Raw genomic sequence first — 27417 nt, 5'->3', positions numbered from 1 at the left:
TGACATATGTTTTATTTTAATGTCATACACATTGTAGAAAAGCCATCATGCCAAGGAAATACACCAGGAAGACGACTTGGGGCAACCACACAGAAAGAGCACCTTCTCATCTTTCCCTGTAACCTTCAGGGCTGGAATGTAGAGTAGGCCTAGTTGTAGAGTATGACAGGCTGATCTTATAATCCAGTTGGGTCTTCTCCTGTGTTCTGAGTCCCAGGCTGTTCTCGATGGTTCTGATTTTCCTATGCTTTGACCCCCAGACACTAGCTGGCTCTAAGGGTCCTGTGTTCTGACCCCCAGACTGTATTCTAATCTAACTGGTTCTATCTTTCATTTGAATCGTATTAAAACCTTTTGAATTATAATATGTTGTATTTGATTTTGTATTTTGTTCAGAGTTACTTTCAAGTGTTTAGAAAATTTGCTTTGCTTAATTGACCGAACCCCATCATTCTTTTACTAGTCCGACATTAGTTCTGGAATGTGTGGCTAGCTTTCAGGATTCTTACTGTTACAATATGTGTTGTTATGGTAGTTTCAGAGTGTAAAAATAAGTGGATCAGTTTACCCCACAGCTGGGGTAAAGTGAGCCACAACTTTTTTTAAAACAATCATATTTTCACTGCCCTTTGTCTTGAAAAAATTCTGCTAATGCCCATTTCTAGGAAACATCCTGAATTAATGGGAAATGTGTAAATTTGAGTGATAAATCATTTTAGCTCGCTTAGAGGGGAGCAAATGTAAAAAGTGGCTCAGATTACCCCGTTCTCCCCTATATATATATATATATATATATATATATATATATATATATATATATATATATATATATATCTCAGTCCAAATAACTTTCTTCAAACCATGAAATGTAATCCATGAAATCTGAGAGTGATTCAGAGCTTGTTAAAAATCTATTTCCTAATCGTTACAGATGGCTCAAATGCATGTTCTAGGGACTCGATTTATAATGTTGGGATTACTGATGCTGCATGAGGAGAACTGGCCTTAAATTATTCATACGGGATGGAAAGTGCTATAACAAGCTGTGAGAGTAAATTCATGATGATGATGATGATGATGCTGATGATACCTTTATTGTCCCCTGGGAAAATGTATTGCCTGTGACAGGTTGTCAGTTGACCACACACACACACACACACACACACACACACACACACACACACACACACACACAGTACATTTTTAAATGTACACTGTAGACACAATATCCCCAACAGGATTCCTGACGCTTGTTTCAAGGATGTGCTCCCTCAGTGTTAGCTTACCCCTACAGACTTTCTCCCTCACTCTTTCTAAGGAGTGAATACATTTGGAAATGTCAGGGGAAATAGATGGATATTGTTGCAATCATTCAAGCATATTTTGCCCTTCCTTCAATTAAGGAGAAAAACAGTGCCCAAATATATGTTTTGGGGGATCAGCGTGATACATATTGTTCAACAAACAGTATCCTATGCATTAAGGTGTCTTTAGTACACCTTCCCAGCCAGAAACCATGATGTTTAGTATTCATTCATATAATACCATTTAAGATTTCATTCGCCACGCCTTTAAACAAAGGGCTTAGTCAATTCATCACATGTCATTCAGAAAACTCAGATTAGAGAGCTGAAACAATTGTGCATTATTCAATTATTTCATAGACAGAAAATTAATTACTAGCAATGTTGATGAATGAATCTTTGTTCCAGTCATTTCTAAAGCTCCTGGTTTCAGGTCTCCAGCTGCTTATTTCTGACAGTTCACTCACAAACCGATACATACAGGGTGACATATCATTAATAATGCAAATAGATGTTAGTTGTAGCTCAAGCTATGACGTGATAGGACTCATTGAAACATAAGACTTCAACACTGCTTCAAAACATCATCATTATTATTATGGAGCTGTGTGAGAGTGAACAAGGATACTGCATTTTCTGAAATTAGAATGATACAAACAAAAAGAAAACTCTTTAAAAGTCTCTCTACAGAAATACAGCATATCACTTGACGTTGAAGATTTGTTTAGTCTACCGAAAAACCCTGTTGTGGAATTACATTCCGTAATGTGTGTGTCTGTAAACATTTTACATTTTAACTTCCACTGGTCAGTCAGTCATATCATCATTGCTTCTGAAAGCCTTTACCTTTGCAAGATATTCAGTTGTTTCCTTATCAGTATTGCAGCTCTTCCTATTCTATTCGAAGCAGCCACTTTCCAGATTGTTGAGTCAAATGTGTGTTTGTCGATTTGTCACATGCAGCACTTGTACATTCAGTATGTGGTCATAGAGGGTGGAAAGATGCCAGGCTTGGGTGTGCTGACAAGTTGCTGACAGGTTTTTGTTGACGTAGATTGTGAAGACTTACTTGTGTGCCAGTATATGAGATTTTGCATACATGTTTTTTCTACGTGTGCATGAGTGCACATGTGGCTGACATACCTGCATTTGTTCTTGCACATACGGCCTGCACATCTTGCAGTGTCTGTGGGCATATACATGAATGTTTGCGTTTGATGTACGTATGTGTAAAAGGCTGCAGTAATTTGGGAGAGGGCTAAGGCATCAGCAATGTCTACCAATGGTGGGAAAGCAGCTATTGTTGGGTTCCCAATTGTGCACAGAGTCAGGGAGAATAAGCTGCTACGATTAGGTGGAGCGCCGGTCTGCTATCTTTGTTTGTTGTGGAGCTTAAGTTCTTTAGCGAGTAATGCTCAGAGGTGAGGCCTCAGACTTGCATTCTTTCCTCTGCCTTTTTTTCCTTTACGACATCCTCCCCATTGCATGATATTTTCTCTTTATTTCCTTCCGATTCCTTTATAGAGAGTGAAAAGACACGGTAAGCGGGTTTTAATCCAAGCCAGAAAACGAAGATGTTTTTTTTTAGTTTGTGGCAAAGTGGGATGAGGCACAAGAAGTCACCGCTCTGCGTCATTGGGTTTTTGTTAAGTACATTCATTGTGGAATGGACCATAAAACCAAGTGTGTTAACTGGGTGGAGGGTGCTTGTACACACACCCTATTTCCTTGTTGATTTCAGTCTCTGTCATGCATGCACTCACAGACAAGCACAGACAGACAGCCAGACAGACACACACACACACACACACACACACACACACACACACACACACACACACACACACACACACACACACACACACACACACACACACACACACACACACACACATGCCCTGATGGGAGGGACTGGAAGAGGTGGTTTGCTGGTTGGGAGGGGTCTGAGCTGATTTTGACTGACCATTTTCAAGTGTGTTGTAGGTAAATGGATTGGATGTTGAGGGGAGGGGGAGTTAATGATCCTGGAGGCCTTGGTGACAGTACCACACTGCAATTGAGGAAGTGATAAGAACATGCAAAGATGCATCGCCCCTGCATACCAATCCATTATGATTACAGATGCAACACAACTATGAACGTGTCCATGCACATGCAAAATACACACATTGGACACAACCCAGAATCTTACACACTCATACTCACGCGCACACTCTCCTATCCAGGACAAGTGATTAAAAGCCATCATTATCTTGCTATGGCTGTAATGAGAAGCACACACCTGTTTTCCACAGCTGTTCCTGATCACAAGCTGGCGTCCTTTACTCCAGGACCAGACGATCTGGAGTTGATGACTACGTGATGCCATAAATCCCCAGACGAGGATCTAGTCACCATGGAAACAGGCCTTATTGCATACAGCTAACCAAAGTGACTTGTCCTATTACCCTTGCGCTAGTGCTGATAGTCCTGGAGCCTGGAGAATGGGCCTTAGTCACTTTTGTTTTTTTAGCCTTTGGCACTCTATGCATGCAGGGGAAGTTAAACGTGAGCTCATAACATGTGCAATCAAAGGCCCCAGTTATGCCCAAATTGGTGAGTAATGGAGCTTTTGGTCTCATGTGGGCTTAAGCATGGCTGACATAAGAGAACATAATAATCTTCCTATTGTCTCAGTGAAGTCAAGCAAGCACATGATTTCATATCGCATTCACAGGAAGAGTTCAGTTTGCAATAAAACTGTGAAGGTGCTATTTTTGATTTAGTACTTGAAGTCATATACGGGTCTGTTGTGCCACATTGAGAAAGCGTTCTGAGAGCCTCTTCATCCCTAATGCCTTTAAACCTGGTCTCTCTGCTGCTCATAAAACCCACTGTTACCTCTCTATAAATGTCAACATTGAAGATTTGCAGATGGATGATATGACATCTACAGAAGCTCTTCCATTTAGAAGGCTTTTCTCCCCTCAACAACAAAGACAATTTTCATGAATAATGACTGACAGTCCATGGGCTCAGACGGTTATGAAAGTGTTCCATATATGATTTTCTTTTTTTTAAGTCTTTTGTCACCATTCATTTATTTTTACAAGACAATTCACTCTCTAGACCGGGATTAAATATAAAGTCCAATTTTATGACAAAACAATATCATTTAATATGTGGTTTTACCCTGAAAGTCAAGTAAAAGTTCACTGAGGCTGTTAATCATATGAACAGTCAAAATGATATGTTTTTAAGGGTCATAAAAGTAGATAACTGTTATTATAGCATTTATTATAGTTTTTCTCCGCACTCCGTCCATTCACTTTAGTTGGTGTGCCTGCTTGACATGTAGTCTGAATGTGAGGAAAAAGAGGCAGACAGGTGGGTGGTGGGGATGGATTGGGAGGTGGCGGATGGAGACATGAGACATTAGAGGCAAATTGTTGTGCTTTGGTGATGTCACAGGGACCGAAGATATAAGCTGTGTCCCAATTAAGGGGCCACATCCTTCTAAGGGCGCCGTCGACACGGTCTATAATGAGACGGTCTCCGCAGGTCTCCATATACGAGCATTTCTGGTTTGCGTAACAAGCCGTTACCTTGCGTGACGACTCACCGCTCTTGTGCTGCCTAGCAACCCTGATTGCTGCCAACGGAGACAGCCTTGTCAACGGAGGAAAAAAGAAAAATAAGTTGCCTGGCAGATGAAAAGAAAAAAAAGTACAAGAAGAAAGAAGGACAAGAAAAACAAAAGAAAAGACAAGAAAAAAAGAAAAGTTAAGATGATGGAGCAACACGTTGTTGTTTTGTAGGGCTGGCCCGAATGCCATTTTTCAGGCTTCGAGTATTCGTTGGTTTTTCCGAGCGAATATTCGGATATTCATTCCAGAAAAAAACACCATCAAACCAACATTAATAATGCCAATGTACTCACTGAAACCGAGTGTGTGGGCCGAGACAGCAAGCTGCGTAGTTTGTTGATGCTTTAATAACTTTCGAACTGTAGTAAAGTTGGAGTTCCTTACTTTTTCCCTGTGGAGGCAACAGCTGTTTTTCGTTCCAAATCAGCTGTCCTCTGCGCCATCGTAACCCATACAGGAGCTTATCAATTCATCCAGGAACGTGCATCTTTTCGGCGATTTATAAATCCATACAAAGATCCAATATTGATAGTCTTTTTTGTCCATATTATATCCATTATTGACTGCCTATTCCCATGATGCAAGCAAGTCACGGTTGATGATGGCTGATGTAAACAAACAGCTGAGCTAAGCTAACGTTAGCATTACGCCAAGCATAAGCATTACACTTCCTTCCGAAATCGCGCTAATGTTGTGGTAGCCTATAGAGTTATTAGGAACACAATCTATTCTTCCTCCATCTCTCTCTCCCTCCTGCGCTTGGTGCCACTTTTAGTTTGACTCACTCTTGTAACATCACATAATAATAATATATTTTAAATGAACGTCTAATTTGTATTTTACAATTGTTTTATAACTTGTGTATCCAAATATTGTTTGCTGACAAAATATACAGCAGTTTGAGCTACCTTTGCAAAAAAATGTAAAAAAATGTTTTTTGAAAAAAAAAAAAAAAAAAAAACGAATATCCCGAATACTGAATTGAGCTCCGAATACTAATTTAACAAACGAATACTCGGATATTCGAATAATTCGGGCCAGCCCTATTGTTTTGTTATTTTTTATTTTATTTTATGCCATCTCTGAAAAAACCGCAATGAATCTTGGGATATGTTGGGCCGCGAAGGATACATCTGTTGGACCCTTCAAAACCGTGAAACGAAGGCTGCATTTCTCAGCCGCATATGAAGGAACCTTCTAAATGGGACAGCCTAGATGCGCCGCTATGACATAATCGGTCTTCAAATGCAGCCTTCGGAGGCTGCGGCCCCTTAATTGGGACATAGCTACAGTCTTTGACACCAAGTCTATATTCTAAACTCTATATTAAACCATAAGATGTGTGCCATAAGGATAAAACCCTCTATGATGGTATATGTCCATGTTTGTCATATTCTTTCCTGTTATTATCCTCCTATTATCAGTTCTTTTGAACTCATCTGTGAAAGTGTTCTATCATTTTGCCAGTATTTATAGTCAAGTAGATGGACTCTGCAGTTAGATAACAAAGGGTGAAGGCGGGTGTAGAGAAGATGAGATGGGCGCTGAATATGGGAAGCTGGACTCGGATCGATATAGGCTTGCGTTTGGATGTAGCGAGAGAGTGAGAGAGACGGAGAGCCGTTTTCTCACAGATGCAGTGTATTGATACTCCCAGCTTCTTTGTCATTGTTCCGTGTGTGGTGGGTGTGTGTGTGGGGAGGGGAGGGGGGGGCTGGGGGTTCATGAGTAATACAAAATGTGCCCCTATGCTTGTTTAAGCCGAAAATAACATGTTGAATCTGCAGTCAATAGATTGTCCTGATAACCTCTGTCTCTCTCTCTCTTTCTCTCCCTCCCACCCCCTCTTCCTTCTCTTTTATCTTTCTAGGTAAGTTACAAAACAGCAGAGATTTTATCTGAACATGAGATTCCTCCAAAGGTAACGTAATCATTGTTGAAGTCCATCTATCTTAACTAAACAGTTGTCAGATTTTTAAGCATTGATTAGACATGAAAATAATGATTAATGATATTACAATGCTAAATGAATTATCTTTCCGAAAAGTAGTAGTATTAAAATATCATCTGCGGTTTATCAGTAGGCAGTCAGTGGAATGGTACTGACATGAGCAGTGTGCTTCTGCACTGCTTTCACCTAATGGTGGTATTGTGTTTTGCTGCTAATCTGTTGATCTGATGATATGCTGAAGTTAGGAGGTCCATCTCATTAACTCGCAGGATATTGATTTTCTGTGTTTAGAGCAAAAGCGCTCTGCAGCAGCCCACTCTTGCATTCCCAGATGGGAGGAATGCAGGTTGCTTTCCTCTTAGCTCATCAATCAATCAATCACATCTCAGTACATGGTTGTTGGACTGTGCGTTTAGCCGTGTGTGTGTGTGTGTGTGTGTGTGTGTGTGTGTGCGTGTGTGCGTGTGCCTGCCTGCCTGCAGTCATGCGACAATTTAAAAATAGCTACCAAAGCTGCTTTCTACAGAGATGTGTTTTATATTTAGAGACGTATGAAGATTAAGGCGGGGATATGGATGGTGTTGAGAAGGATTTGGCTATTAGCATCGCTTTGATACTCTTCACCTAGACAAGTTATAAAAACAACGTTATCTATGCTCTGATGAATTTCTTATTGATGAAAATTAGAAACTGAATCTACTTGGTTTATTTCAATACGTTTTCATATACAAAAAATGTGCTTTGCATAAAAAGCAGTATTGCAAAGATTTCAAGAAACATTTGAAGTATAACATATATGAACAAATATCTGTTTTAAAATGAAGGAGCTGCTCAGTTGTGCAGGAGTAAAGTATTAAGAGTATGTACACTGCTGGGGGCCTTAGCTTAGTTGGTAGGGCGTCCCCCCCGGGCTGGGCCCAGCAGCAGACCCTGGTTCGATTCCCGCCCGCGGTCGTTTTCTGCATGTCACTCCCCTCTCTGCCCCATTTCACCTCTGTCTCTCTGCACTATCAAATAAAGCATAAAAATGCTCAAAAAAAATATTTAGAAAAAAAAGAGTATGTACACTGTTGAGGCTCTGAAGCCTTGTGTTACTGTTGGATTCAATAGCCCTCCATACATTGTAGTAAAGAAGAGCCTTGCATACAATTCATTACAAATACATCAAAAGATGCATTTGTTAACAACCTTTTTTGCGTGCAATTTCAATTCAAACATTCACAAACATGATTGAGAATGCTGGAAATTCGGAAGGAATCTCAAAATATCACATGAACATTTTTATGTTTGGTTGAATTGGAAAATTTGTGAACCTTGTGAATAAATCTGATTAATGATCATTAATGGCACAAAAACAAAACATAAATGCCATATTAAACTATATTATATGTTATCATCGTACAGTTTTTCCTTGTTAATTGATTCATTCTGTCATCTTTCTGCGACATCTTCTGCAATGGTTTAATTGTGCCCAACTGGAAAACAAACACCAAAAAGCTTTTCATCCTTGATGAACCAACTATATTGTATTTTCACAATAGCAGTGGTTGGACACAAACATCAATGTTTCTTCTGGTGATTTTTTTCTCAAACTTTTCCTAGCATTTGTGCAACAAATACAAGTGTGTTCAAGTTGGTACCAGCAGCTATCCATCACTGCAGCAGTTTACAATCCAGTACATCCAGCACAGGAACTTAACTTGCTTAATGTCATCAATCAGCTTCACTGAAACTGCATGCAGAGGCATGACAAATCTCATAATTTCCTCTGATTCTGGGATAAAACCAGACCTGTGACCACTATTTTCCCAAATTGGTTGCATTACTGCTCTTCTGCAGATAGGGAGTGTTTTTTTAATGAATGCAAAGTTGCTTCTGCTGTCTTGACAATGATAGATGTGTGGCTTCTCTAGCATTAAGCAAATAAATGAGAATATGTGCCATTTGCAGAGAGAGAGAGAGAGAGAGAGAGAGAGAGAGGTGTGAGGGCAATGCGTCATTCTGCGATTTGCAGAAGCCCAGGAGCTCCCCTTTGGTAGCTCCCATGCTGCTTCTAACCATTATGTAACTATGCCGTTATCACACTGTTACCCACTCCCCCCCGTTCTCTATTTCTCTTTCTTCCTCTCCTCATCCCTTGCTATATTTTAATTTTTGTGTATGTGTGTTTGCACATTGTAGCAGTTTTTGGAGCCTTTGAGTTGTGTTTGGGTGGCATTTAAGGGATATTTTGTGCTGATGGCAAAGGTTTAAAAGTGTATGCCACAAAATGCAACAGACACCAGTTTGTTGAGGTGTCCAATCAGTATTCTGTTGGTTCCCTCGTTTTCATTATTATCTCTTATTTTACTCTCTTTGCCTCTTTCTTCATGTGCCTTCTTTGTAGTGTAGACCTAACTGTATTTTCCTCCGCCTGTGTATTCGTGCATGCATTCCTGCCCACTCATTCTCTGCAGCATACCTGCTGGTGTAACAGTTGGTTTTCCTTTACTCCCCTCATACCAGTCACTTAGAAGGCACTCCAGTTATTACCTTTCCTATGCAGAAAAACAGTATTTTGGAGGGAAGGTACAGGGGAGGGCATGAATTTGCAATATTGTATAACTTAATTTAGACTACGTCTAATCTGCTCTACATCTACTTGAAGCCAACTCTTCCCTATGAATACATTTGGATTCAGGTTATAATACAACAATGGTTGAATTGCATCTGTCAGATTTTAAATTGGTCTTTTACACAGTGGATGACAGGCTGATATCTGCAGCGGGCCACTGGACAATAGATGACTATGCCATGAGAAGCAGCTGTCAGTGGGAGCAGGTGTTTGTCAGCATGGCGTACCCTTAACCTTTGTGGACAATTTTAATTCTGGCAGTAACATAATACTTTGTTGATCTAAGTAAGTAAGCACACTGCATGTTTGCACCCTTCACAGTAGAAGGCACTCTAGGGTCACTCATGTCCAGCAAACCTGCAGCTAGCAAGGAAATATCATTCTAGCCTGACTGTTTGAGATGTATACTGTGGTTCCAGATTTCAAGTACATATCTATAACATTTAATGAGTAAATATCTATTTTAAGACCCCATTGCTACCGGTAAAACAAAACAAAAACATTTTATATATGATATGCAAGGGTGGAATTTTCCTTGCAGTCTCTACGGTGGAGTGAATCATAGATAGTATATAAAAGGAGTGAATACATACCAGTTGAATGGAGGACATTTTTGCTCCTTGCTCCTCCCCACTGTAACATTTTCCACAGAAGTCCTATCTCTCAGACTCTTTGCAACACATATAACCGACCAGAGGATTTCTAGTTTCCAGTAGAGCAGTAAGGTCTTCCTTTGATCTTGTGTTATAAAAAAAAATTGGATTTGTATTTTTTTGTTCCTGTCCTCATCTGCCCTTTGGAGCTGGCAACTTCATCAAACACAGACGGTCATAGCCGTACATATGCAAAAATGAAAGGCCCACAGGCAAGTCAGCTCTAATGAAAGCTATCTCTTAGCATCTGTTTCTGTTTGAGTGCAACCATTAACACAGTTTACTTAACTATCTGTGCTTATTTCTCTATAGTTGAGAATGATTTGCTTTAAGTTCTGCAGAGAATGTTGTTATTGTTCTTCCCGCTAACCTTAATCTGCACCAGCCTCACACAGATTTCACAAAAATGTAACGAGTCTTACACTGATTGCTTCTCGCGTCAACCCCCACACTGAGGCTTTACACATCTTAGAACTCCATCTCTCCTCCCCGCTCTTCTGCACTTGTACAACACTGCATCTTATAAAACATTTACTGGAACTGTCTTCACATTATGTCGCCCCCATTCTCCTTTTCTATTCTCCATTAAATTCAAGGCACCTTTATTGGTATGGAAAACAAGAGTTATATTTGTCTAAGCAATTGAGCAATAAAGAAAAACAATAAAATAAATAAAATATTTATAAAATCCTCTCCTTGCCTCCTATGCAATAGACCTCAATTATCAGATCAATTCCTTAAAGAACCCCTTTCTCCCTGAGTAGGACTTGTGCTGCAGTTAGGAAAAAAAAGTGTACTGCTTCATTTGTCCATCCCAGCTGTCCAACTTGAAACTAACTTCCTCCTGCTGGGGTTTCTAGTGGGCTGACAGGTTTCATTTGGTTAATGTGAGGTGTGTATACAATGGGGTGAAAGTTTTGACTTTTAAATGTCATGAAAGCCATTCCAGCAGACAAAGGTGGAAAGGCCATGACTGTCTGCTCCTCAGCCTGTCTTATGGAATCAATTCAACAAACAGAATGCTATTATAAACATGATATCTAAGGAGGTACCTTACTGTCAACACATGTAAAAAAAATGCATATTAAAGCAGCTACGAGTAACATTTAAATATCTTTTAAACAGCCCCATGTTTCCTCTGATAGTCATAAATTACCTTTAACAGCAAACGACACCATCAGTGCAAAGAAAGACGTTTTTATATAGTTTTTATTACTGCATTTGGTCTGGTCGCACAACCAGTCTGATTTTCGGTTGGCGCATGCATGCTCTATGGTCACATATTCGTATTGGTCGCAGATTTCAGTGTAGCGCTGCAACGCATGTGTGAATAATGTTTTTGTCTTTTTATCTTTCTTGTTTTATCCATGCTAGCTCAAAAGGCTCAGGGGATGGCAGTGTATGTCGCTCTGTCCACCACTTTGCTTCACACTCGAGAATGTGATACATGCTTGAAGATGCTGTAAGCGGAATGGTTCTTTTAGCTAACTTCCTGTCAGTTACTGCAGTTAGCAGTCCCCTCGCTCGTCCCTACGTCACCACATTAATGCACTTCGGTCTTCGAGCAGCAAGTTATCTAGCATCATCTCAGATCCATAAGTGTGATAAAACATGATAAAAACCATCAAATCAGACATTGGGAAGTATTTTTACCTGCTCCGCCATTGTAGGCGCATAAACATTCACCCATGTGTCGCTCTGGCGTGCACCGGCAGTGAGACCATGAGTGAGACGGGTGCGGACGGGTGTCGGTTTGTAGCGTTCTCTCTTGTGATTGGATAACATTTCGGGATACTACATAAAGTTTAAATGCTTATTACATGCAGAGCAGCTGACTAAGAGATTGGCTTTATGAAACGCGCACATCGTGTAAGTGATTACTGTATGAATAAAGAGCGATTTAACACTTATATTAATATAAATAAACCGGTTACTTCACCTTTAAGGCAGATGTCTCTCAAAATCAATATCTGAATGCTTCTTTTGTCAGTTGAAAGTAGTTGAAAAAACTATTCCCGGAAAAGCTCCCATTGTTATGGGAAAGGGAATATATTTACATGGTGACCATGGTAGATGAATAAAACAGAACATATGTTGAAGATGAGAATTTCCTGTAGCCTAAGCTTCATTTTTCCGATACCAAAATGCTAAAAACATATGAGAAATAGCTGGACAAAACCTGACGTGATGATTAGCATTTCAATTAAGTTTTTTGTTTTTTTGTTGCTGGAACAATGAATAACTCAACATTGTCATATTTTCAGTCAGCATTTGAACCCTAAGCTTTGTGGCCAGAAACTTCAGTTGATTAACCATGTCTCATGCTTGGACTTAAGTAAAACCTTTCATTATCTTAAGCATCTTCAATTTCATTAGTTAAGCATTTTCACTTTCTTTTAAATGACTTGTTGTCCCCTCAACTGACAACATAACAACAACCTGTTTTAGTTTGAACATTTCCATCTTGAGTAGGCACATTTACTTTGGATGTTACTTTTGGAATTGAATTGGATTTACTTTGGAAAAAAATAAAATTATGCGTAAGGAAATGACTGCATATTTAATCCAAAAAATACAATTAAATTAGTGGATTTCTGGATATACAGTTTCCCTTTTATGTATACAGTTAAAAACAAACAATTGTTCAATTTGTTCGAGGTAACTGAGACTTATGAATAATGATCATATTGTTGAGCAGGAATTTATATATATGTATTCCAAACACTCAATATATAGGATAAAAGATAACACTGGTACATAAGGTCAGCCTATCCAGGGTTGAGAATATATTTGTAACGGTCCAAGCTCCAACATTTGACACTTGAATATTAGATCCGCACCCACTTTATGCAATCACAAGCTCACTTCTGATTAGGGAAGTCATTTTCACAGTTCGATGGCACGATTATTCATCATTTTGGCAGCCTCTTAAAACACTCTGGCACTCTACACTGCATTGTTTTCTGGCTTTTAAGTGTCACATCTATTTAAGTGGGCTACTAATGTTCATGTTTCTGTAATGTGGGAGGAGGTATATATTTTAGGAAAAACGTAAAATATCTCATAACACATTGTGTTGTAGGAGTTTGTTATTCAGGTAATGGGGATGCAGCACCTTTGTTCCGCTAATGTTATCCTCTGTTAACTCCAGTTAGAAAAGTGTTTTACTTTACAATTTGATGACAGTGCACCCTAGTGGTTTTATTGCACATGTATCTGTTGCCACATTGGTCACGTTGCTGCCACTTTGAATAACATTTCACCTGTTCTTCCCCATTAATGCTATGTGGGGCGTTATAATCCAGCAGTTGACGCCTAATAAGTGTGACATCTTTTTAATTGCAGGTTTTTACTAGTTGTTCAGCTTTTTATATCCACACCGCCCATTTGCCTGGGCTGTGCATGTGAACCAAAGGAGCCCGTTATGCAAGTATTTGGAAGGGCGTGTGCTGTTCTGTGTGAGGGCGTTTCGGTGGTTTCTTCCATGGTTTGCAGACAGAATGTCACATACTGAGACTTTTTCAGAGTAAGATAATTTTAAAGCCTGCAAGCCTCCTCCTAACCTGCAATTACTTTAACAGTTTAATGTCACACGAGTCTCCCCACAATGCTCTTTCCTACATGCTGATCCTTTCTTCATAATTCATGCCCTTTAATGGAATTTAGGGCAGTCGGAGAAAAGCAGGAGAGAAAAGAGAAGCCTTGCGATGAATTTCCATCATACAGATTTCCTTCAAAGTAGCCATTCAAATCTCCAATATCATTCACGGCTCTTGTTCATTCGAAGAATGTATCTTCATCTCAAAGGTTTATCTCAGAAGCATGTGTGAATAATGTTTCTGTCTTTTTATCTTTCTTGTTTTATCCATGCTAGCACAAAGGCTCGGGATGGCAGTGTATGTCGCTCCGTCCACCACTTTGCTTCACACTCGAGAATGTGATATATGCTTAAGGCAGATGTCTCTCAAAATCAATATCTGAATGCTTCTTTTGTCAGTTGAAAGTAGTTGAAAAAACGATTCCGAAAAAGCTCCCATTGTTATGGGAAAGGGAATATATTTACATGGTGACCATGGTAGATGAATAAAACAGAACAGATGTTGAAGATGGGAATTTCCTGTAGCCTAAGCTTCATTTTTCCTATACCAAAATGCTAAAAACATGTGAGAAATAGCTGGACAAAACTTGACGTGATGATTAGCATTTCAATGACAGGATCCAGTCCATTCATTCAGTCTAACAACAGACATGTGTTTCCCCCTGAGCCTCGTAATTAGCCTATCACCGGTCATCTTTGGGTCCATTTCATCCCTCAGAGGAATCACTAATCACTCACAGATAGACACTCAGTCCATCCAGTGGCGTGATTACAGCTCACACACCAGCCAGCAAGTGCAGGGGGGAAAGCCAGTCGAGCGCCTTGGCTGCACCAGTGACACAATGTTGGTGCAATGCAGGAAAAGTCTATTTTTGGAGGGGTTGAGCAACAGAGCTGACACCATGGCTGGGAATGGAGGTGTGGAGAGTATAGGGTGGGATGGATACGGAAATGTAGGGGGGCGGGGGGGATCAAAAGTGGGAGATGCTGTAGAAACTGTAGGTCTGCATAGTTTGAGATACTGGTTGCTGCAATGGCGATAAATACAGCATTACATGCTATTGACAAGCATGCATCTTTTCCCAACACATCTGGGAACAGTATGCATCTTGCCACTTAAACAAGTTTAGATTAGAGAAACAGCTCACAGGTGACAACCAGAACAGATACAACATGAAAGTGATTACACTGGTGTTCTCCAGTAGAAAACAACATGGCATGGATTACAATGAGTCCGAGCAATGAATAGCCTAGTAGATGCAATGAAATTGAAATGCCAACACGTTACCTCAATGGCACCGCAATTTTCCCAAATAAAATGATGTTTGACTTTGAAAATAATCTAAGGTGAACTTTACAATTTTGTATTTTGTTAATGTACACTTTAGTTTCTTGATGATTCACGCATGCCCACACATTTCGTCTCAGCTCAAGAGATCAATGTGACTTTAATAGGATAGTTTTGGGTTCAGGATGTCATTGGCCACTGACAAATAAGACAACTTTAAATTTATTAGAGGATTTAATGCTCTGTCTCATTTTTTTTAAATTTTTTTGATTAAAAAAAAAATATATCTATTGAGTGATCACCAGAGAAGAAAAACCTGGTACTTATGTTGCTTTTTAATTGTTTTTCCAAATCTGGCATTTTGACTTGTTTAAACAGGAAAAGCACACGTGAAATTAAATCTATCGCTATGCCATGAGCCAACTTTCATAGTGTTATTTACCTGAAAAATAATACATCTCATCTTTCCCTGTAAAGTGAGCCACATGACAACTTTTTTTTAAACAATCATATTTTCACTGCCCTTTGTCTTGAAATAATTCTGCTAATGCCCATTTGTAGGAAACATCCTGAATTAATGGGAAATGTGTAAATTTGAGTGATAAATCGTTTTAGCTTGCTTAGAGGGAAGCAAATGTAAAAAGTGGCTCAGATTACCCCGTTCTCCCCTATAGCCTAGCAAAAGTGATTTTTTTCTCTGTCAATGTAATGGGATAATGAAGGTAACGGAGGGAAGAGCGCAGTTGATTGCACCAACTGTTAGTGAGACCAATCCTCACCAGATGGTGTTGTAGTGGAGGTGGCCCCAGGTTATGGACCATTGATATGTCAGTACACTCCCACCTGCTCTCGGAAAATAACCTCTTGAAGCCGTCAAAGTAGATATTTAACCACATATTCATGATGCTTTTAACCATGTATCCTGGCCCACCATCTGATTGAGCAGATTTATAAACGATTACAGATTTATTGTACTTCTCCTCAAAGTGTTTTATGTACTGACGAACATTTGACGATAAACAGGTGGAGTCAGTGATACTAGTGAATGGTTGTTGTCAAAATGGCTTTGTGTCTCAAAATCAGTTAATATCTCCTCACGATCTGCTAACTGTACATACTGTGTTGGTACTGGAAAATACTGGTGTTGGTTGATACACAGCCTACGCTCTGTTAACTGGCATGTTGTTATCTACGGTGGGCCCCCTTTGTTTACATACAGATTGTTTACATACCCGTTTACAGAGCCTAGGCTGTGTAACGCTGTTGTTTTTTTCAGCGCACACACTAAGTACAGATGGGTAGCAGATCGTGAAGAGATATTCACTGATTTATACAAAAAGTGATTTTGACAAGAAGCTTTCTCCAGAATTGCTGACTCCACCTATAAATCTACCACATTCAAGGACAATATTTACTGTGATGACATCTCCGTCATCATTTAAACTCAAGATCGTTTAGTTTGTTTGTTTTCAGAATTATTTCTGCTTTTTTGTTTATTTTCACTTATGTTAAACTGAATACCACATATGTGCATCCTCCAAACTAATATCAATAGTAATATGTGTAATTTACAGTGCACAGCAGATGTACACAGTCTCTCTCTTTCATCTTTTGGTCTGCTCTAAAATCAAAGAGTTGAAAGAAAAAACAACCTCTCCACTCCACAAGTGAGCAATTTTTTGGTCACTTAAACATTCTTCACATTTCTGCAAATGGCCCTTGAAGCCGCCATGTACCCATTAGATGTGGGAATCTAATTACAAATATCTGATTCGAAGGAGGAATGAGTTAACCTTTGCTCAAATGCCACTGCATAACCATCTGAGTGGCAAGGAGGCGGACCGGGCCCCAAGCATTTTCACGGCAAAGCGACACACAGAGTGATGGACAGCTGGCCCACCTCAAAGGAAAACAAAGTGTGCACGAGGGCCCAGTTTTCTCTCAATCTCTCAGGACATGTATTTGAAGATGATATGATGACTGAGTATATTCACAGCACAGACGATAAACGTATTAGCTTTGTTGTTACAAAGCTTACCTTACATTGCATTTCAGGTTGTATCACCTGAGGAGTTACATCATGTCTGTTTTTGTTTCGCAAAACACCTGAAGCCAAAGCAGTCAAGCAGGCAGGCCATGCTGTTGGAGCAGCTCTGTCATTTACTTTAGAGGTTGTTCGGCCTGCGCTAACTAAACATGGAGCTGCAGATAAATGAAGAAAAGTACTTTGCTAAATGTCAGTACAAGTGAAATCGATATGTACATGTTCTGCTATGAAATCCGGCCTCTTTCCCCCCCTGGTGCCCGGTTACAGCGAGCCATGTCAGACCACTAATGTAATGGAAAAAGGCCTGTTGATTCAAATATGATCTGATATATTTTGTAGATTGAAAATTCATTGTTTTTCTCAGAAGCAGAGGTCAGAGATGATGACGGGTTAATAATGTGCCAGTACTTTATGGCTGTAATTTGATTGTGTTAGCTTTATTTGAGGCACATAACATTGTTTCAAGGTTTCTATATCCCTGCATCATGGCTGCCTTTGCTCTTTAGTTAAATCGCCATCAGTCTTAATTTAACGCGTTCGGTTGCTGCTGCACTTTTACCTTTCATTGTCTCATGGTAGAGAAAATGATGAGAAAAACCTCATGAGTACGTCCAACACTGGACCCTGTATCCTACCTTTGCTCCTCTAGCTTACTTTATTTATTTGTCTCTGCCTTTATACTCTTTCCCTCTCTGCTCTGGTCTCTCTCTCTTTCAGGCTGCAGGAGGAGTCGTGACAGCTCCCCAGTTTTTAGTAGAGCAGGGACTGAGATTATGCAATACTGCACACACACAGAGACACAGAGACGTACAGTGTATATTATTCAAGTGCTGCCTACAGTTTCCATCTGTGTAATAGAGGAGTCGTTTCTAAGAATAAAGACAGATGTAGAGTGAATTTGTTTCTGTATTCTGGATATAATGAATAACAGGTGCTTCAGTCATTTCTAGCTGCTTTCTGGTTTAACATTTTTAAAGCCTCTTAAATTGAAATGTCGCTCCCTGTTGCTGCCTAAACTGACAACCCTGCCCCTCTGCTGCGCACACAAATTATCCCCCCCCCCACCCCATTTTAGAACTGCATTTCTGTCTTCATTTTCAGATTCCTCAACATTCAGCGCTCCTCCGCCCTGTTCATGAGTGGCTGTTGTGGCTGGAGGTGCAGGCTTACAGAGGCGGCGAGGTGGTTTGACTTTTGGCAAGAGTTGAGAGGCTGCTGACGTGTGTGTTGGGCAGGATGTGTGTAACAAGTAGTGCTGGATCCTGTTTTTAAGACCGCGGCAACTGGAGCTTAGCCACAGCTATTGCTTGTAATGCAAAACACATACACACACACACACACAAACACACACACGCATACACATACGCATAAGCACACGCACGCACGCACACACACACACACACACACACACACACACACACACACACACACACACACACAACCTTAGTGTGCTAACCCCAACCTCGACTCGTAACTTTCTTGTCAACACCACTTGAACACATGTGTGTGAATTGATATGCTCACACCGTCACCTCATACACAGACTGTTACACAGACACAGACAGACACACATGCACTCTAAATAACAATGAATATTATGAATCGTAGATTTGCTCTGATTTATCCTCACAATTGAGTAGATATAAAATAAAATATGACATTTACCTTTTTTGATTTCTGGTTGGCCTATAGGTGAGATTACAGACTCCATCTGGAGCCCAAAGCCGCTGTTGTAAGAACAGAGGAATGTATTATACTATAAGTAAAGGGATTGACATCCTGTAGAAAAAGTTTCTTGAAACAAACATGCCTTCAGAGGGCCCCCTGCATGCTTTAACGGTAACCCACGCACAAACTATATGTCACACATACACACACAGGCGTGCAGTGAAAAAGAAAATGCATTTGTTGTGCGGAATTTCATGCATCGCTGTCATACATGCAGACACCATAGAAAAAGACATGAGGGTGTGCTTAGCGTAGCAAAACAACAAAACAAAAAAAACTGACAGGGCAACAGCAGCGTTCGTATTGTTATGACCAAGGAGGGGCTATGATAGAGGAACACACATTACGTTAAAAGGAAAAAGTAGAGCGGAAAAAGTGGATTGAAGGGATGAAATGAGGAAAAATACTTCTATCAACACTATGCCCATATTACTTTTTACAGTAACAAGGCTTTATGTGTGAATATGTGCCCTTCTGTGCAGCATGCAAAGTGAGCATGTGCAGACGTGTTCCTCACTGAATGAAGTGCAGCAGCGTGTTGTAAGAGGATCAATAGCTTTAGCTGACTGCATACTGGAAGAGCAGGCACACCTCTTGCACAGGGTCAGGACATCCCACTGACAGAGTGGGAGGAGGAGGCAGAGGGGGGAAAGAGACCAGCGAGAGAGAGCGAGACAGAGACACAGAGAGAAGGGGAGATCCTGAATAGACTTTGCTGGGCTTTTTTTCTCTCTTTTTCTCTCTCTCTCCCCCCCATTTGCTCACATCCCCTCCCTGGGATGTTGTGAAAAGGGCAGAACAGAGGGGTAGCACAAAGAAAGGAGAGACAAAAGGGGGGCATCGCTATGAGGATGAGAAACGGACGCGAGTGTGTGACTGACTCTGTGTAACATGCACTGTCATGCTGGTGTGACTACAGCTGCCTCTTTCAACCGGAGTCGTTGGCTGTCATGAAATGGAATGTTTTCCGGAGGAATGAGTCCATGAACCGGTTCACCATGTGGATGTGGGACAGTAATTTCCAAACCTTTGCCGGAAGAATCCCACGAAAAAAAGAGCAGCGGCCAGGGAGCTTAGCGGGTCCTGCCGGATGGCCGCCTGTATGCTTTCACTGCTGAGTTCACACTGGGCTTAAGTCTTCCTCCCAACTCCATGTTTTCTTTTTTCTTTTTTCATTACCACATTTATTGTCGACTTTTATTTCTCTTCTGGAACCCAGTGGATTTTACGACGATATGTAGTTTGATTGTTAACTTAAGATTGCCTTCAGATGTTATCCAGACATTTTTGCAGTGATGCACTAGGACCAAAGCAGTCAGGTTGGAAGGCTCTTTACTTGAACACTGGTCTGAATGGGTGCATCCCAGCAGTGGACTGCAGAATGGGACACTACATGTTGTGCTGCCTGGGCCTGTGGATACTGTTGGGCAGTGTCTGTAGATAGATAGGAAGATAGATAGAGGGGCTCCAAGGGTGAAATGAGAATCAGCCCTGACATAACCTCAATATGAAGCCTGGACAATGTCCAGGTGTCTCCAGTGACAGAGCCATGATGCACCTCAGCCATTTTCCTTTTAGAAGACACTCTTGGATATGGTGAGTATTGGTAGTGGTGGATATTTAAATGTGTTTTATAGGCTACACAATTTATGGGTTTACCACTGTGCCTTTAAAGGCATATGTGCTTTGGTGTATTCAAAATGTGAATTGGTGTGCACTGCAAAATCATTCATTGACGTATGTGTTGTTCTTGTGGTATGGTTACAGCTCCCTAAAGGTTAGCCTAGCCCAGTGTAGTTGTTATTCTTTCCAGCTCAGATGGGTTCAAGGGAATTTATTGTTAAATGGGTCAGACGTTTCCTGTTATTTTCTCCTACACTAAATGCTCAAGCTGATCCAATCCATAAATGGAAGGGCAAGTCAGATATAGCATGTCACATACGTAGGTATTGTAATGTTGAGATAGAGAATGCTTTAATATCTGAAAAAGACATCTTGATGTTAAAGTGCTGAGTTGTTGAGTTACTTCACTGTATTGCTTTGATTAGTCACACTTAGGCTGGGTATCCAGTGGGAATTGTTGTCACAGCTACGTTATACGCCGGGAGGGACACTGTTGGGATGTTGTGGGCTGTTGGAATATAAACAATGCTCATATTTCCAATGTTTGTGTTTTTCATGCTAAACAGGAAAGTGATTGTAAGACAGTCGAGTAGGGCCAGTTTTATTGCCATCACAAACCTGTCAACTGCTTTTCTGTGGTATAATGCTGTCTTTGTGTTGTGACAATAACACTTGCATACACATGCTACACTTGCTACACCTCATCATCGTCTTGTCTGTACACTTTTTGGTAAAAAAAAATAGCCCTGTGCCATTGGTTTCCTTTCTATGCTGTGTTTTAAAACCAAGGCAAGACAATGTATTTGTTTAGCACAATTCATACACGGATGCATTCAAAGTGCTTTACAGAGTAAAAACAAAAAGAGGTAATTGCAAAAACAAACAGAAACCTATTACACTGCAATGAAAAGTATGCAAGTAAAACAAATATATTTAAGCAAGACAAATGAAAACTAATACAGATGTAGAATAGAGAAGACAAAAAAAACAAGTTACTCTTTTCTTTCTTTCGCTCTTGTTACATTGCTGGATAATGCATGTAGGCATGTAGGATGTCAAACGATGAGCCATAGATCGGATGTCAATGCAGTCAACTGTATGTGGCACAAACTGTCCTCACGGCTTTTCATCCAACTGACACCTATGTGCACGTTGCAGAGAATGAGATGTTCCCGGTGACACCATTTAAGGGTTTTTGAGTTCAATTCAACATCCCGTAATGAATTGGGTAGAGTTTTTGTTTTGAATAAATTTAAGGCCACTCACTGACCTTTTGAAGCAGAGAAGGTGAAAGAGACCTGCAGAGGAGCTTATGGAACACAGAAGAATGAATGCGAAGAAACAGATGAACTCTGTGCACACATTGCAAAAAAACATAATATGCGTGTCCACCCAGCTACTCACACGCACTTGTGTACACACACACACACTTACACAAAAGAGGGAAGGAAGCAACGTCACATATTCCTCAATAATCCATGCACACACCGTAAACAGAAACACAGCAAAACATCCTTGTTCTTTTTCCTTTCTGCTTACACACACTGGTAAGGATTATCCCACATGCACACAGTCAGACTGCATAAGCAGAAAGTCAGATGCAGGCTGCTGGGGTGACCGGAGTGGAGTGAGTTTAGATAAGTGAGTGTTTACAGTGAAATATCTTTGTCTAACTCACACTCACTTAATTTCCTCCCCTTGTTGCTGTAATTGAAATTCCTAACCCATGAATAATGAAAGGTAAATAATAGTTGATGCTATCAAAAATTTCAGACCAGTTAAGAGAAAATCATGTTTCTTTTAACACGATGCAGCTCCCCCTTGTTGCTGTAATTATTTTTATTAATTTAACAGATGTGATTCACAGTCTGCTGGAATGTATTGTGTCACTGAATTGGATGGATGTAGCAATTGTGTCGAAACAATTCAGAAAATGTTGGGCTGACATGGTTGTCAGAGTCAAGCATTAGTCTCTGAAAATGGGGGATGAGCCTGTCAGACTCCATTTAAACCTCCAGCAGAGATTTTTTCCCCCCTTATCTTGGCAGTAAAGCCATGAACCGTAACCGTCATAGTGTATATGTGAGTGTGTGTGTGTGTGTGTGTGTGTGTGTGTGTGTGTGTGTGTGTGTGTGTGTGTGTGTGTGTGTGTGTGTGTGTGTGTGTGTGTGTGTGTGTGTGTGTGTGTGTGTGTGTGTGTGTGTGTGTGTGTGTGTGTGTGTGTGTGTGTGTGTGTGTGTGTGTGTGTGTGTGTGTGTGTACAAGTCCAGAGGAGCTTTCAGGAGGATCTGTATTATTCATTGTAGCGTGATAATGGACCTGACCCCCTTCCTGCGGTGTCTGACCTGTGGTGTACAGTAACCGTAGTAGGCCTACTGAGAGAACAGAGCTTCAAGTAATGACACAAAGGCATGGATCTGGGTACTGAATCACACATGAACAAGAAAACAACAACAATCTGTTGAACATTCCACATGCATCTCACTCCAGGCCAGGGTGCACCAAGGCCATTGAGGAACAATATTGACAAATTCTATTTCTCTCTCTCTGAGGCCTTTGGTTCAATATAGGCTTATTATTGTAGCAGTCAGCATCTTTATGGAACACTATGCTTCTCCTACACAACGGTTAATATATGGTCCCTCCACAATGATGTAATCATCGACACATTGTTTACATCCCATATTTTTTAAATGTGCAGGCCAGGGCGACGAATAAACCGAGAATGTATGATCATCTAAAGTTCATCGAAAACTAACCAGAAAGGGGATGAAATGTGTGTGTAGTAATCCAATTACGTGAATCCAGCACCTCAGAGACAAGGAAGAGATGGTAGGCGAGGCTATATTTAGAGAAACAAGGACTGAAAATGCATCACTTCTTTCTCCCTGTGTTTATAGCCAGAATATGATAAATTGTTTCAACATTTAATTTTTGTGATTTTCCTTTTGATTTTTAATTTACTTTTGCTCTGTGTTAAAGGACATCAAGGCTGTGTTCCATTACCCATACCTCCCTGCTATTTTGTATGACAGTTAAACATTTAGTACGTCCCATTACATGTGGTCAAATGCAGCATGATGAAAAATACCTGAAGGTCCTACTACATCCGGTCGTAATTTTTATTGTGGAAACTGTATGCTTTTTGGCGATTTTGACCCACAATCCTCAGCAGCAGAAGTTACGTCACATTGTCTGAGCCAATATCCTATCCAAACAACTAGGATAAGAGGGATATATTAGTATTAGGATATATTAGAGAGGCAAGTTCGAGACACAAGTTCGTTTTGACAAAATAAGTACAAGTATGTCCCAATTGTATGCCTATTGCATGCAATTTTTTTATGGTCAGCTGCAGGATCTAGTACAGTAAAAAAAAGAGTATGCAATGTGGAACCCCCCCTTTCTCTTCCTCAGTGGCCCCTAGGGTGGCTACCTCAGACATAGCACATTTTGTCTTTTGAGATAACAAGACACAAGGTATTGTTATCTCATTTCTTTGAGGCTTTCTTCCTCTGCACATTGTCATTGATTCCATTGGCTGGGACAATCTCTGCCAAGCTTTAGATTACAATCACTCCCAATTTGTTGGGACTGAGGCAAAGCTTTCTAAATGGGCTTTTTTTGTATAGACAGCCGAGCCCTGCTGTCAGTTTTGAGGAGACAAAGTCATCATTCACTGTAGTCCCACAAGACTACCAGTACTTCGTGTGCATGTGTGTGTGCATGTGTGCATGTGTAATGCACAGCCACGTCTCACCTACTGCATCAATTTATGTCAGTCTAGTGTGCAGGTTTATGTTGATGTGCTCCTAATAAAGGGTATCTCCAGTCCACTCATACTCTTTGTTTCAGGCTCCAAAAACATTTCATGAAAATACTTTGCGTTTCAGCTTATCCAGCTGTTTGCCAACTTTCTCAGACCTTAAAAAAAGAAACTTAAAAAATACCCAGATTGCTATGCCTGCTTGAAAATGAAGTCGTAGGAAGCGGTGAGAGTGAGCTAAAAAAAGTAAAGTTGAAGACATAAAGACGTTGAGTATTTCACTACATTACGAATTATTTGACCCGTCATTGTAATACACTATTGATTTGTGCAACGTTAATACAATAAAAAGGTGCCATTTCCACAGTTTGATAATTCAAAATGATTGTTAGTTGATGATTTTAGTTAAATCTGTTTGGATTTCTACACCACCATTAGTCATAAAACCTGTCGAAAAAATCATGCTGTGACAGTCTGTCCACAGGATCTGTGACTAATCTTGTGCAGTGGAATAGCAGATCCTGTGACACACACCTCTTGAGAGGCTTGACTTATTACTGTTTCCACACTAGTTTCAGTTTCAGATAATGTCAGTCAGGTCTGCAGTGTGTGAGTGATTCATATCGGGAATTGGAATCTCTGGTTACTCCATCACTCCCCACGAGGCACTGCAGTGTAAAATTGATTCCGAATTTAGTTGAAGCATGGCAGACACTTTCTTACTGATGTGTGTTCGGCTGTCAGTTTAATCTGCATAGAGTGTAGCAGGGCACACTGCTTTTGCTCACAAATACTCTGCTGTTTCACCTCCTCTGTGTTAGTGGAAGTCATTTAGCAGCTCTTGTGAAATGCTGCACTATCAGTTCATTCTATTACAGCATATTTTGCAGGACATCTTTCTGTTTAGGGTTTGTTTGTCTGACACACGCTGAGTCAGTAACTATTGGCAATCCTTATTCCTTAGACAATTTGTGCCCAAGTTGGGCTGTTCTCTTTTTTTCCCCAGCCCTCCGCTTGCTTCATCATCCAATTTCTCTTTCACACATTGCAGCTTTTGGATATCCTATCCAGTTATTCTGCCATAACACCTAATGTGTTTTCGAAGACACCCACGCACGAGAACACACACACACACACACACACAGCCACACACACACACACAGCCACACACACAGGCACTCACACCATTCGTTTTTACAGCTTCTCAAAGCCAAAAGCACACTTTCACATTGGCTGACACTAATGGGCTAACACCAATTAGAATCACATTTATCTAGTGGCACCTTAAAACAATCACTTTCTTTTCCTCATCCAGGCAAATGAGTCGGACTGGCTGCATATCACCATGTCTAAAATCACCTACTGTCTTTATTTAAGGTCTTCTAGATTGTGCTTTCAGCCAACTAGGAGCAAATTTTAAACACAGCTAATGACTGATGTATTTACAATCCCCCCTTAACCTTTATGCATTGTACTGATAGATAAATACAGAGCAATAATACAGAGGAATGCTCTTTGCTGTCTTGCCACCTACTATATTATGGTGTTGCCACATGACACCACAGTTACATAACTTGTTCACTGGAGCACATATGAAAGAAGACGAAGACATACAAGTGCCACAGTGCTGAAAAAGCCTGCAGGCACCTTCGACATCACATTCATTTTGAAGATCCATTTCATTTCAATTTTATTCCTCTCTGCCTGCTCTGTGTCTCTATGCTGTCAACACAGCAGCTGCTAGAAAGGGCATTCAATCTTGCGCTCATCTCCCCCGGACAGAGGCAAGAAGATGGACCGATCAATAAGAATACAGCATGCCAGCCAGACCCATTGGAGGCGGGGGATAACTGTTGAGTTGCTTCCATGAGCTCAGCCGAAATAAAAAATAGAAATGTTACAAGCTGAAGCTGGGGGCTTAGGGAGCTGGGTCTGCCAGTGCAGTGGCAGATGGTGATTGCCTTTTTTTGTGATACTTAATTGTGAAATGAATAGAAGGTCAGTGTCGTCAGCTGTCTCGCTGTTCTGAAGGACTGTGGTCCTACTTTGATATATTTACTTACAAGAGTGCATTGTGATATTTTTTTGTATTTTTGTATATTGAGTTATCTTTGATCTTTGATGAATTAAAGGTTCATCCTCAGTGAGCGGTCCACCATACTACAATGAAAGGCCCTTTCACCTATATAGCGTATAGAATTGTTGATACAAACCCGGATCGTCTTTCGTATTTTCCGTGAGCACAAAAATCACTGCTGATTCAGTGGCAAAATACAAAGAACTTAGGAAACCTCATCTCAGTCTGTGGTGAGTTGGAGAGCAGCTGTGTACGTCACTATTTGACCCAAACAAAACGTGCGGTAAGCCAACAGATGTTATCATGCCCAGGCCCTTTCCTGTATGAACAAAGCAGCCCTCTGAGAGCAGCTTGTTATATACTCTACAACCACGGCTAAAAACAAACAGGTTTAATGAAACAAAAACATGTATTGAATAGTATGTCAAGGGAAACAATATGGAGGCCTGTGTGTGTGTGTGTGTGTGTGTGTGTGTGTGTGTGTGTGTGTGTGTGTGTGTGGAGGGGGGGGGGGGGGTCATCTGGCATTGATGTCTCGGCTGCTGCTTTTGTGAGATGTCGCAACTTAATCGGTAAACCTTTTTTAGGTTTAATTTCCAAACGTGGGTTGACTTCCAAGATAAATCCCCAAAAAATAACACTCATTCTCAGGAGATCTCGGATTCCTTCAGCTGTTTGCACTTGATCCACCTCCCATGTGGCCTGTGTTTCAGACACGAGACGATGTGGAACCTCACAAACCCTATGGGATTATCATTATTAGCAGAAATATGTGATGATGACAATGTTCATCTCAGGAGGGAATTGCTGGTGACGAGAATGGTTCTTAGGATTGCCATGATGACGACAATGATTATAAGAAACCATACAAACAGATTAGGGAGGCTTAGGCTGAGCGAGGGACTCCCCTCTCACTCACAGGCACATATGTACGCACATACCTGGCTGGATTAAGAAATATATTGAAGACTTATTACAGTATAATAAATCCACCTAATGCTTACTACAAAACTTTTACGGGGGTAAAGTTCCTGAGTTGTGTTTAATTATTGTTTTATTTTAGCAAAAACTATTCTGCATTACAAAGTTGTGCTGAATAGTTCAAATTCTCCCAAAACCCCTGCGTGTATGACTTGAACATT

The 27417-nt window shown here is 40.5% G+C and overlaps 1 protein-coding gene across 2 annotated transcripts in view; it reads left to right on the top strand.

The window, feature by feature from the left end:
- pde4d (phosphodiesterase 4D, cAMP-specific) overlaps positions 1-27417 on the top strand; it is a 143584-nt gene that overhangs the window by 67731 nt on the left and 48436 nt on the right. Inside the window, exon 1 of one of the 2 annotated variants that reach the window (XM_080047819.1) lies at positions 19443-20405. The exons of the other annotated variant lie outside the window; for it this stretch is intronic. Coding sequence (XP_079903945.1) covers positions 20317-20405 — 89 coding nt within the window. The 5' untranslated portion in view covers positions 19443-20316. Of the gene's footprint in view, positions 1-19442; positions 20406-27417 lie in introns of those variants that run through there. 2 annotated transcript variants of the gene reach the window in all.

Source organism: Ammodytes marinus, assembly GCF_949987685.1.
Source record: "Ammodytes marinus genome assembly, chromosome: 2".
NCBI classification, from domain to species: domain Eukaryota; kingdom Metazoa; phylum Chordata; class Actinopteri; order Uranoscopiformes; family Ammodytidae; genus Ammodytes; species Ammodytes marinus.
The sequence above is the reverse complement of the archived record's forward strand: the minus strand, read 5'-3'. Positions and strand labels throughout refer to the sequence as shown.